This window comes from Prunus mume, linkage group LG3 (assembly GCF_029339155.1).
Source record: "Prunus mume cultivar Tortuosa linkage group LG3, ASM2933915v1, whole genome shotgun sequence".
Taxonomy (NCBI): Eukaryota; Viridiplantae; Streptophyta; class Magnoliopsida; order Rosales; family Rosaceae; genus Prunus; species Prunus mume.
Genome location: NC_142700.1, coordinates 4,223,921 through 4,235,498, shown reverse-complemented (window position 1 = coordinate 4,235,498; position 11,578 = coordinate 4,223,921). Strand labels below are relative to the sequence as shown.

General features: G+C 37.1%; 1 protein-coding gene across 1 annotated transcript; it reads right to left on the bottom strand.

The window, feature by feature from the left end:
* Positions 1–3,898: 3,898 nt before the first annotated feature.
* On the bottom strand, positions 3,899–11,525 carry LOC103324900 (AAA-type ATPase family protein). Its single transcript, XM_089048950.1, has 6 exons — positions 8,315–11,525; positions 7,887–8,106; positions 7,001–7,549; positions 4,991–5,564; positions 4,686–4,749; positions 3,899–4,197 (listed from the first exon to the last, which is right to left on the bottom strand). The coding sequence occupies exons 1-6, from the start codon at positions 10,379–10,381 to the stop codon at positions 4,105–4,107; spliced, it is 3,567 nt and encodes a 1,188-aa protein (XP_088905076.1). The 5' UTR covers positions 10,382–11,525; the 3' UTR covers positions 3,899–4,104.
* Between the last annotated feature and the right edge of the window lie 53 nt (positions 11,526–11,578).

Genomic DNA, 11,578 nt, shown 5'->3' with positions numbered 1-11,578 from the left:
TTATACAGCGAGCTAGCAAACACTGTGAGTGTAGAAAATATGTAGTAATTAATGAAAAAAAGATTAAACACACCATAATCATTTATATATAATGATTTACTACAATATTTTACACTTTATACATTGCATGGTAATATACATGAGTGACTTAGTACCACATAGAGTTCCTATAAGGTTCAAATTTTTCACTATCTTCATCATCTCTATGTGTAGAGTAAGTGTATTGTGAAGAGTATTCATCAAATGATAAATCCCCAAAATAGTTTTGCATGTAATTGTTAACATGTCACCCATATAAATATAAATATTTTAGCATATTATCACTAAAACATAAGTAATATATGGTGGTTAAGGTATTGGAGGAGTAAAATGGGAGGGGATCAAATCCCCTTTGTGTTTTTCTTCCTCCCTTTTTTCCCTTTTTTTTTTCCTTTTTTTTCCCTTTACATTGATATTTTCCAATATTATCATCAATATTGTTGATATTTATACGATATGTACATGGATATGTTCTGAAATATCCGTGATTCGGAAAAATCTACTATCGATATTTCAAACATCACCCTAAATTCCCCATCACATAACACCGTTTATGATTTTTATGCGCATGTTATAATTGTTTATCTACTTACTAGATTTGCATAAATACAAGGGTTTAAGCATGTTTATTTATCAGAAATGGTGGAAGTTATGAATCGGAGAACTCATATAGGATAATTAAGGAATTGGAATTGGATCAACTACTCCCCTAATTGATCCCATTCACGAGTTTAAGGATATTTGATTACGGATTTCAATACTCATTCTTGATAAGTAAACATGCCATAAAATAATAAATAAATAAAGTAAGTGTTAAAATGCAGTATACGAATCTTTCGTCATTCAAGTTGTACTTTAACTTTACGTGTTTTGTTGAAACAAATTTCATGATTACAACAAACTCCAAGTCGTGAGTTCTAAATGAGTTTATTTTGATGAAATTTCATGTCATGTTCAAATAGTTGGAGTCGTTGAATTTCACATTTGAAATATTCTTTTGTGTATATTCTAACTTTTATATTTTGTCCTAAGATGAATGGTCTACACTGTACAAGTCTAGGTACATGTAAGTTGATTCTTTGGTGGCCAAAAAAGCACTTACTTTGGAGGAGCAAAGAGAGAGAGAGAGAATAGAATCTAACGTTATGGTAGTTCCTTTCGTGGGTTGGAGAGTAAATTTTGGGTTTTGAGGGAGCAAATAGTAATGCAACATGATTGCTTTGCCCTCCTGCCTCTCAAATAAAGTAAGGTGTGCAAGGGTTGACTACATAAAGGTCTGGGGGCCACGCAGCTTTTAGGCGCGTTGAAATTTTGAGGTTATTATTGGCTACTTAGCGATATACCTATTATTTAATCGACTCTCATTAGCTGGTGTTAGGACGAAAGTGCCCTTATTATGTGGCGTTCATGTCCACGCTGGCAACACTTTGACTAAAACGTCCGAAAAACAAGTTGACCAAAAAGAGAGAGAAACATCATTCACACACAGCCTACAAAAACTAAAGTACAAGTTCATACTGTTTCTAAACTCAACCTCCTCAGAAATCCAGAATCTAAAAAGAAGGAAAAATCCCCTCAAAAAGAAAAAAAAAAAAAGTTAAACAATAAAAATGAGATAGAAGAATACGTTGGTTTTCTGGTATTACCATTCATATTTATTTGCAATATATATATATATATCAAAGTCTTTTGGGAATTTTTTTAATATTAATAAAATTGATCACATATGTTTCCTGCTTTTCGTTTTATTTTTTGGTCAAAAGGTTGGGGCTTGGATTAGGATTTTCCTAATTAAGTTATAATCTTGTGAAACATTAATAATTTTGACCATTCTATTTCCGACTATGAGCCAAAATGAGGAGCCAAGGAGTACTTTGAGTCAATTTGTAAGTTTTTAAGTTTTTCCTTTATCCAAGTGAAAATTATATTCATAATCCTGCTAAATACAAATGCATCTACGAAGCTTAATAGGTGTAAGGTTTTATCACAAAAGGCCTCGGTGATATTAGTAGTGGAACCATTCATTAGATATTTTATTTTATTTAGCAAAGTTTTCGATGTGAGATTTATAATTTTCAACATAATCACCCCATTATTTTAGTTGAATTTTAATCCTAGCCATATAGTTGAAATCATGGTCTAAAATATCGATGATATCGGAAATATTTGTAGTCCAAAACATGAAAATTTCGATGGAAATATCGGGATATTATCGATATCGATAAAAATTGAATAAAAACAACAAAAATTGTAAGAAAAACTTGGAAATTTTTATTGAAACTTTGGAGAATGTTTATTTAGTCAATTATCTATTAGTTTATCAAAAAAAATTAGAAGGAAATGCATTACATGATGGATTTAATTGATTTAAGTTGATTATACAGCGAGTTGGCAAACACTGTGAGTGTAGAAAATATGTAATAATTAATAATAATAAAAATATTAAACACACCATAGTCATTTATATATAATGATTTACTACAATATTTTACACTTTATACATTGCATGGTAAGATACATGAGTGATTTAGTACCACATAGAGTTCCTATGAGGTTCAAATTTTTCACTATTTTCATCATCTCTATGTGTATAGTAAGTGGATTGTGAAGAGTATTTATCAAATGATAAATCCCCAAAATAGTTTTGCATATAATTGTTAACATGCCGCACATATAAATATAAATATTTTAGCATATTATTATTAAAACATAAGTTATATATGGTGGTTAAGGTGTTGGAGGAGTAAAATGGGAGGGTTTCAATCCCCTTTGTGTTTTTTCCCCTCCATTTTTCCCTTTTTTTTTTTTTCTTATTTTAGCGATATTACACCGATATTTTGACAAAATATTGCTGAATCTGTGAGCGAAATTATCGGCATCGATATTTTCCGATATTATTGTCGATATTTTACGATATGTACATGGATATGTTCCAAAATATCTCTGATTCGAAAAAACCGAAATATCCTCTATATTTTGTCAATATTATAGATATTTCTGGTTGAAATATAAAACCCTATAGCCTAACACCTATATATAATGGCAAGCTTCGGCTGCCACATTCTAACACGGGAAGCTTCAATGGCTGATTTGAAAATTTCATCAAATAAAGCAGACGAGGTATAGTTCACCTAATTTCCTGCCTTCAAATTCAATGCGATAATAAATCAAATCACATGCTTTGCATAATCCACCCACCTATTGTCGTTTTGTGGGAAGAAGATACATAACAATAATTTTTTTCCAAATAAAATTGAATCATTCGACTGTGTTATTATGTCTTAATAGACTTCAACATTTATCCGTGAAAAAAATAGGTGTACGAAGTGGAGTGTCTGTAAGTGGTTACGTGTATTTGAACACAACTATAATGTTATAGGAATTTGAACCTGAAACTTATAGTTTAAACGTTAAGGCCCTTTTACATTGGGTTACACCCGTTAGCATCTCTTTTCCAATTTCAAATTGACCAACCGACGGAGTTTGAAGTTGCGACGAAAGACAATAATGGGCCTAATTTGAGGAATGACAATTAAGCTGACAATGAAGTCAAAAATTAAGTATTAATTAATGAAAGTGACGCCAAACAAAACGACTAAGACTTGAGATTTCTATGGGTTCATACCAGAACCGTTGACAAATTACAACAGCTTTTCATAAGCTTTGGGAGTAAAGCAGGTTGGGTTCAATGAAAAACAAGTATTTTCAGGACCCTCAATTTCTTGTCATTTTCGAAATCGTGTTTAATTATAAATATAAAAAATTAATTTTTTGTTGATGTGTCTATTTTGTGGATATGTTCGACTTTCTAATCAATTTCATCATTAACCCATCAAGCCCTCAATTTTGTTAAACCACATTTCAAGAACTGTAAAGGGGTAAAATTGATTTAAATGATGTTTGCCCTACATCTTCTCATCAAATATAACTCTTTTATTCAATGTAAAAGGATTTGACTGATAAATTGACCTAGTAAATTTAAACTTAAGGAAATTGGCTAAATACAAGAATTACAGATGAGGTTGTACAAAACCTTCAAAGCTAGCCAAAACTATCTTTATCAAATTATCTTGGAGATTTTGCAGAGAGACACTTTCCACAGGACACAAGCTTCAGCAATGCATGTGGTTTCCTTGTCCTTATTTTCAACCTTGAAAGCTGCATGTGAAATACATTCATAAGTTCCATCTTCAAATGGATCATCTTGACAAGCAACAATTATGCAACGACGACAGAGACGAGCAATATATAAGTAGTCTCAATCAAAATCTTGCATTTTCCTAACAAATGTTATCTTAGTACTATGATAAACAGACTGACACTTATTGCAAGAAAACCTGACATAACTAGATGGCCCCAGACGACGAACCAATAAGTCTTAAATTACTTCATAACTGAGTTGGACGTAGGACCTAAAAATGAGCTTGGTGCCCTGCCTGACCTGGAAGGCCTAGCCCTTAATTGGGCACGCTTGAACAAATATTTCATGCCTGCTGCCAAGTTTGATGGCCCCAGGAGTCTAGGACCCAACTTAGGCTTAAAAATGAGACCCATTTTCTGCCGGGCCTTACATATTATGTCACAAGGCATGTCAGCCTGCTCAGAAATTTCATTGCAAGAATATTGTGAGATCCATAACAAATTACCTTTCGACGAGTTACTCTAGATGCTTTCCAGCAAATCAAGCTTCTTGATCGAGATTCCAGTCTCCTGTGGTTTAGAAAGAATCAGTGCCATTTCAAATAAAAAGAACAAATCAAGAGCATAATATATTGAAGGCGTATGAAACCCTCATCTACGATAGAATGACACTTCTATGATAGAATCTTCTAAATTAAGTGAAGCTCAAGCAAAACAAGAAAAAAGGCCTTACTTATCTCCTCCTTCAGGAAACCAGTGCCTCTAATAATCTTGTTCAAACTTGGAAAGAAAAAAGAACTGCATTACTTACAAATTATCTTGTTCGAGCTTTTCAGCAATAGAAACTGCTTTCCGTTGTGACCATCCACTACGTTGCGACTCTGAATGCTGAATCACATGTGCAAGGGACACCTTGCTCCTAACAAGGCTTTGACTCTGACTTTGTTCCCCAAATTTCTGTTTTTCTGGAATTGAAGCTATGGGTGATTTCTTATGTGAAAGTGATACTTCTCCCATCTGGGTACCATCCAAACCTCTTTTACCAGATTCTTTGTGGTTATGTATGTGACCACTACCCTTGCTTTCCCTAGGAGAAGCAGCAACTTCAACAATTTCACTCTTCCCCATTTCATGGGTATCGCGCTGGAGCTGCGCATCCATGCTGGCCCCATTTTCATCTCTAATCTGGGATGAACCATCCTTTGAAACTGGTATGAGAAGAGGCATCTGGGCACCTTCTTTAGTATCTTTTTTTGATTCACATCTAATTTCAATGGTCAAGGGAGACCCTAGAACAATCTCAAATGCCTGTAAAATCTGTGATCTAAACTTCTCTGCTGTAGATTTAGTCATATGAGAAGAGAACATCAACTGCACAGTGGGCGCTGCAAAAGAGAGCAATTAAAATTACATAAAGAATCAGACTTTTACACAAATCAGCTTGTTCAATAGACACTCACAAAACAAACTTTTGCGGTCCCAATTTTGGTAAGTACAATGCCAAAAAGAAAAATCAAGTATTTTTGAGCCAGAAATGAGGCCATTTAGAGCAACTCCACCCATGGCAAGGGGAGGACTAGGGCAGCTACTATTCACGTGAATAATGGCTGCCCTTGCAAAAAGCAATGTGTGTTTCCACCCGTTGCCATGGCAAAGGGCAAATACTATTCATTTTTTTGTTTTTTTCACAAATTTGTTTACCTAAACAATTAATTTGGATAATATTTTCGGATAAGATTTTTGGGTTCGTACTTGTCAATATTTATTATAAAATTCATATCTTAATCGGATAAGATGATAAAAAAAAATACAATTTAAAAGTGAATAAAATGTTGAATAAAAAGTGAATAATAGTAGAAGTAGAAGAACATGCATGAGGATTTAGTGTTGAGAGTGAAGAGTATTGGTATGTATTTATAGAAAAAAATCGAATTTTTAAAATAATTTTATAGCAAAAAAAAGCCCAGCCGTTGGATTGGGGGAGAGCAGGCGATCGGAGCGCCCAGACAACGACACATGTCTTCTAGCTGTTGGTGGAGCGCAGGGCTGACGTCAGAGCACGCTGACATCATCCCCCCCTCGGGCTCGAACTCGGGCAAGAGCTGCCTTCGGGCCAGCCCGTATTCGTGGGTCCCAACTCCAGCCCGGGCAAAAGTGGCCCGCTGGAACTGGCTTTTTGGCTTGGACTCCCCCCAACCCCGGGCTTGGGCTTCTCGGTGGAGTTGCTCTTAAAGGAAAGGGGAGGGATGGGAGTGGGAGGAAGAGAGATTTTGATAAGTCATGGATAAAGGATGTAAAAGGAAACATGCTAAAGGAAAATTAATGAATTGATATTTTATTCAAATAGTTATGATCAAATTTGGCAAGTTACAGCATAATGGCATAAAAATGTGCATATGTTAGACATTAACTACTTCAAAGCAGTTTCATTCTTCAGATTTCTTAAAACATTAATGGAAAATTAAAGGTAATAAAATATGGATGAGGAATTTCAGCAATAGAGAGAGGTATAGGATTGTCTCATTATAAAAAGTCATGGCATAGGAGCAACTTGAGAATTCTAAAAACATGTGTCTGACATACAAAATGTTATGTATTTAAGTCACTTTTTGTCCAAATCTCAAGATCCTTAATCCAAAAAACTCTACAAGCTACTCTTGCCCCAAAAGATACTTCCAAGCCCACAAGACTACCAGTCATTGCACAGAAAATTGACATAAATCATGACAAGGAGAAATGATGTGTGTATGCGCATGCTTTGAAGTATCGATTGCACCATAAAGGGCATTCACAAAAGAGCATTATGCAAGTTATGGCATACCTGCACCAAAACTGACTGAGGTCATCTTCCCTTCTTGGTATAAAAATTCTTTTATGCGATTATATGGTATTTTCTCAAGCACCTCCAACCAAATTTCTTCAATTCCTTTATGGCTTTTGCCAAGCATTTGCCTCCCATTTGCCCTAATTATGTCAGCAGAGCATGAAGCCCCTTGTTGAGGAGCCATACCAGCACCAGCATGACGTTTTCTATCTGAATTTATGCCTTTCCCAGAACCGTTCCCATGGAAACCAGAACTTACATCATTTCTAACATTGGTTGACAAGCCTTTTTCATAATTAGGCATCTCATCTTGTTCACTCTCTTTCCTGCCCACAACCCTTCCACCCACATTATTTAAGGCCGAGGGACTGTGATTAAAGCTTGTGCCAGCCGACGAACTAGGCAACATATACTGTTGATCGGGAGCAAGCTGGAGAAGTGCAGCTGTTAGCCATGTTAACTTGTCATTTGACATCCTCAATTGTTTTTCAGCCTCAGATAAAGTTTTCAAAGCTTGACGCAATTTCTCCATGTCTTCTTTGGATACTGCAACCAGTTAATTTGTTAATCAGTTGACTGAAAAATGGCAACACAGAAAAGGCAAGAATTTTACAGGTTAATATAAGCCAAATAATTTCAAAAGTCAAGGATTTTCCATGTCTAGTTAAGGAGGTTGCCATAAGGGCATTGCACATTAAGTACAAGCAGTTCAAGCATGTTAAATATACCATGGGGAAGACTGAAGAGAAAACAATTGATTTATATGAAATGCACAGCTAAAGATGCAAGATAAGAAGATATTTGGAAGCTAAATATGAACATCCACGACCTAACTTATCATTAAAAAATGGATTACTCAATTAATAGTAAATTTTGTACTCACATGGTTGGTTCCGAAAGAACTTCCTTCTACGCCTTACTTTTTTATAATCATAGCTGCCAGCAAGTATGTCTGTAATCACTGTTGCAAGTTGTGACATCAAGGCTAGTGGCTCAACACCAGTTTCCATTATCATTCTCAAATTCTTGACAGTATTAACTGTGTCTGCCGATAATGCTAAATCAAGAAGATCTACCAATTTCTCATCAGAGATAAGCCCAACCTGGAAACAAAGTCAAAATCTTTAGGCAGTTCATCTGAAGTAACAGGAGTAAACATAATTGCCTTAAGAGACCATGCTAGTTTGACAAGCATTCCTCTATCTTTATATGGCAATTGTATTATAATCAGCGTCATTTTTCAAGGCAATATATATTAAAGGCAAGAAAACCATGGAAATTCTAATTCTGGGGGAACAGAAAAGAGCTTACCAGTTCCTGAACAAGAGCAACGGAGATTCTCTGGCCAAGCAAACTTAATTGTTCTAGAGTCATCTCAGCATCCCGCAATGAGCCATCCGATCTTGATGAAATAAGTTTCAGTGCATCCTTGTCAATTTCTAGATCTTCTTTGGTTGCAATCCATTGCAAACTGTAGATAATATCTGCATCCTTTAGCTTAGGGAAAAAGAACTTTTGACACCTGGATATGATTATGTGAGGCAAAACATCAAGACTTGAACAGACAAGGACAAAAACCACATGTCTCGGTGCTCGATCAATGACCTTCGATATGGCACTCCAGCACTCATGGGACAATGTATCACAGTCATCAAAGATGAACACTCTGTACTGTGATGGCAGCTGGGAGATAATCATATTGTCAAGTAGGTCCATAATGCTCTCAAAGTCAAAGTTACTAACAGGCCCAACTTCCTTTATATTTCTACTCTTCCCCACATCGTGTGCAATGCAAGAATTGCAAAAGCCACAAGGCTTGAGGTGATCCAAAGACTGGCAATTTAGAGCTCTAGCAAATATTCGAGCACAGGAGGTTTTCCCTGTACCATGAGGACCATAAAATACATATAGCAACCCAACTTTCTTTTTCATGACAGCATTTGAAAGAGCTTGCGCCACTAAATTCTGTCCCACGAGATCTCTAAAGGTTCTCGGCATGTATTTTTGCGTCAGGTTTTGGTGCCTACGACGGTGGTGGCCCCTCAATTTGTGTTGACCACCAGATCTAGCTTCAGAAGCAAAGTCAGAACCAATATCATGCTTGAATAAATTATCAGCATAAATACCAAGTTCACCAGAATAGTCATGTATCCAACCAGCGTTTTCGGAGCTTTCCTGTGACCCAGATGCTTCAACTAGTAAAGGCAGTGCCTCAGATTTAGTAGAAGTGCTTGAGTTATCAGATGCCACGGGCATGTCAGAAATATTTCTGGCATGGGCAGCCATACCATCCTTCTTAAACCTTGAATCAGATAAACCACAAGAAAAGCTCCTTCCAGCAATGTCAAGGAATGTTTTACCTCTATGATGGATTCTTGACCAATTCCATGGAATCCCACACCCATTTCTGGGAGCCCTTGTGACATTTTGCTCACCGTACTCATCCTCTCCCCGTTCCATGTGATACTTTGGGTGAGCTGACCCTTGAGCTAAAGTATTAGAAGCCACAGATAAATCATTCTGACCTCCAAAGTCTCTAGAAGCTACAGAAGCACGGCTTCTTCTTGCACCTCGAAATTTGCGCCTTTTTACTCTACTTAGTCCACTGCAATATCCCCGAATGCTGACCTCTGGTTCCTCAACAGTTCTTTCCTGTCGGGACCGTCTTGCAGGCTGATGGATATTAGAGGACGTTATGTCATCACCATCCATCCTAACATCATTCAATTGCTCTGAGAGAGTCTTCATCCGAGCACCTTGAATGTACTTTCCCTTTTTTTTACTTTTTCTACTTTTGGATTCTGAATTCCCAGAAAGAACATCATGAGTCATATCATTACCATTCAGGTCGAGTGGAAGCTCCTCATTGCCACCCAAATTATCACTCCTGTTACTCTTCTGACTAGATTCTTCTCTCCTAATTTTCCTACCATCCCTAACTCCACTCTTGCTTCCATGTTCAGTGATTCCGGCTACCCCATCATCCCCATTAGCCTCACGTGGAGCAACTTTTGATGTTGCTAATCTTGCCAAAGGTGGAGAACTTGCCAACAACCTCCTGCCTTCCCTTCGATACTCACTTCCTACCGACCTTCTCCCCTCACGTACCAATGCATCATTTTCACCTTTTTTGGAAAGCATATCAACAATGGAAGGTGAATGCCATGAGGGAGGACTGGCAGAAGGGTCCCTGAGAGATCGAGACCTCTGAAGGACAACAAGGTCCCTCATAAGTGACCTGTCAGCTAATATGGGGCTTTGCTTGTGCATATGGTTCTTCAAGTGAATGCAATTTGTCAAATGAATGTGGTTGCGCAGATGATCACTAATATCACCATTTGCGTCCTTGAGGATCCTATCGCGAACAGCCCTGGTCATGATCAAACCGTCAATGTGTCCGACAGCAGAATCTCTTTTAAATTATGGAAACAAATAAATATGTTTCGCATGGTTGCTTAATGACACCCGAATCTTCAGAATGATGGGAGCATCAAAGCAATAAAATTCCTCAATATCCAGCACTGGTATTCCCACCAATTGTTGGGCAAAGCTTGAGACAATGCCAAAATTCAAGCAATCAAAGATTCTCCAACAAGAACATACTCGATTTCAAATTAAATGACAATATTTCCAATGATTAAGCCACGAACTAGCAAAATCACCTCCACGCACAACAAACCCTTCAGAGTACATAGTTTCTCACTCAAAGACAAAAAAGAACCCAACAGTAACTCCACCCCAGCATCAAATAACAAGCTTGAAAGCAATAAACCCAAATAGAACCCTTAATAAGAAGCAACAGCCACTGCAAAAACAGAGCTGAGGTTCAATGCATGAAACTATAAGCAAAAACCCGACTTCCCACTGAGGTCCAGCGGGTAACGCACAGTACTGATGAAACTAAAAAGAACCCATCTTCACAAACCTCAGAAACAATCGAAACACCATGCCGCTTGCTCTAAAACCCTAGAGAGACTCGCTTTTGACAAAAATGGGAGACAATTAACATAAGGCTGGGATAGAAGGAACATGAAGTAACATCCAAAAAGAGAAGGGGAAAGAGAAAAAGCAAGTAAAGCTGAAGGGGAACACTCCAATCACCTGAAATCAGAAAAGCCAATGAACCGTTTCCATCATTAAGTCCCCCAGATCTCTCACCGAGCTTCACATGCACTTCACGAGGCCTTTTCCCTTTCAAAGCAAACACCTTTCTCTGAGAGCGAGAGTTCAGAAGCAAGAGGGTGGTGAGAAAAAAAAATAGAGACTCAGAGAGAGTGTGAGGAAAGGGAGAATATGAGACTCGGAGAGAGAGAGAGAGAGAGAGGTGTGAGTGAGTGATGGGTTGAGATCTGTTACAGACAGACACAGAGAGGCACCTCTGCAAACAGAGAACACGTTGCAAATAAAGCGCTGTGTCCGTTTTGTTTGAGCATGCAAAGCAAACTGTCTTTTACATTTTATTCTTAAATTTCAATTTTTTCTCTTTTTCATTATTTCAAAAGAAATTCAAAGTTTTCGAATTGGGAGCCAACAGATCCGTTCCGTTGAAAAATATAGCGGTGAGACTGTTTTAGA

Bases quoted from the DNA above. Each gene is read 5' to 3' on its own strand.
- LOC103324900 (XM_089048950.1), bottom strand. From the start codon at position 10,381: ATGACCAGGGCTGTTCGCGATAGGATCCTCAAGGACGCAAATGGTGAT. The intron at 8,107-8,314 runs GTAAGCTCTTTT...CTTTGTTTCCAG, and splicing joins TTGCTCTTGTTCAGGAACTG to GTTGGGCTTATCTCTGATGA. The intron at 7,550-7,886 runs GTGAGTACAAAA...AACTGGTTGCAG, and splicing joins GTTCTTTCGGAACCAACCAT to TATCCAAAGAAGACATGGAG.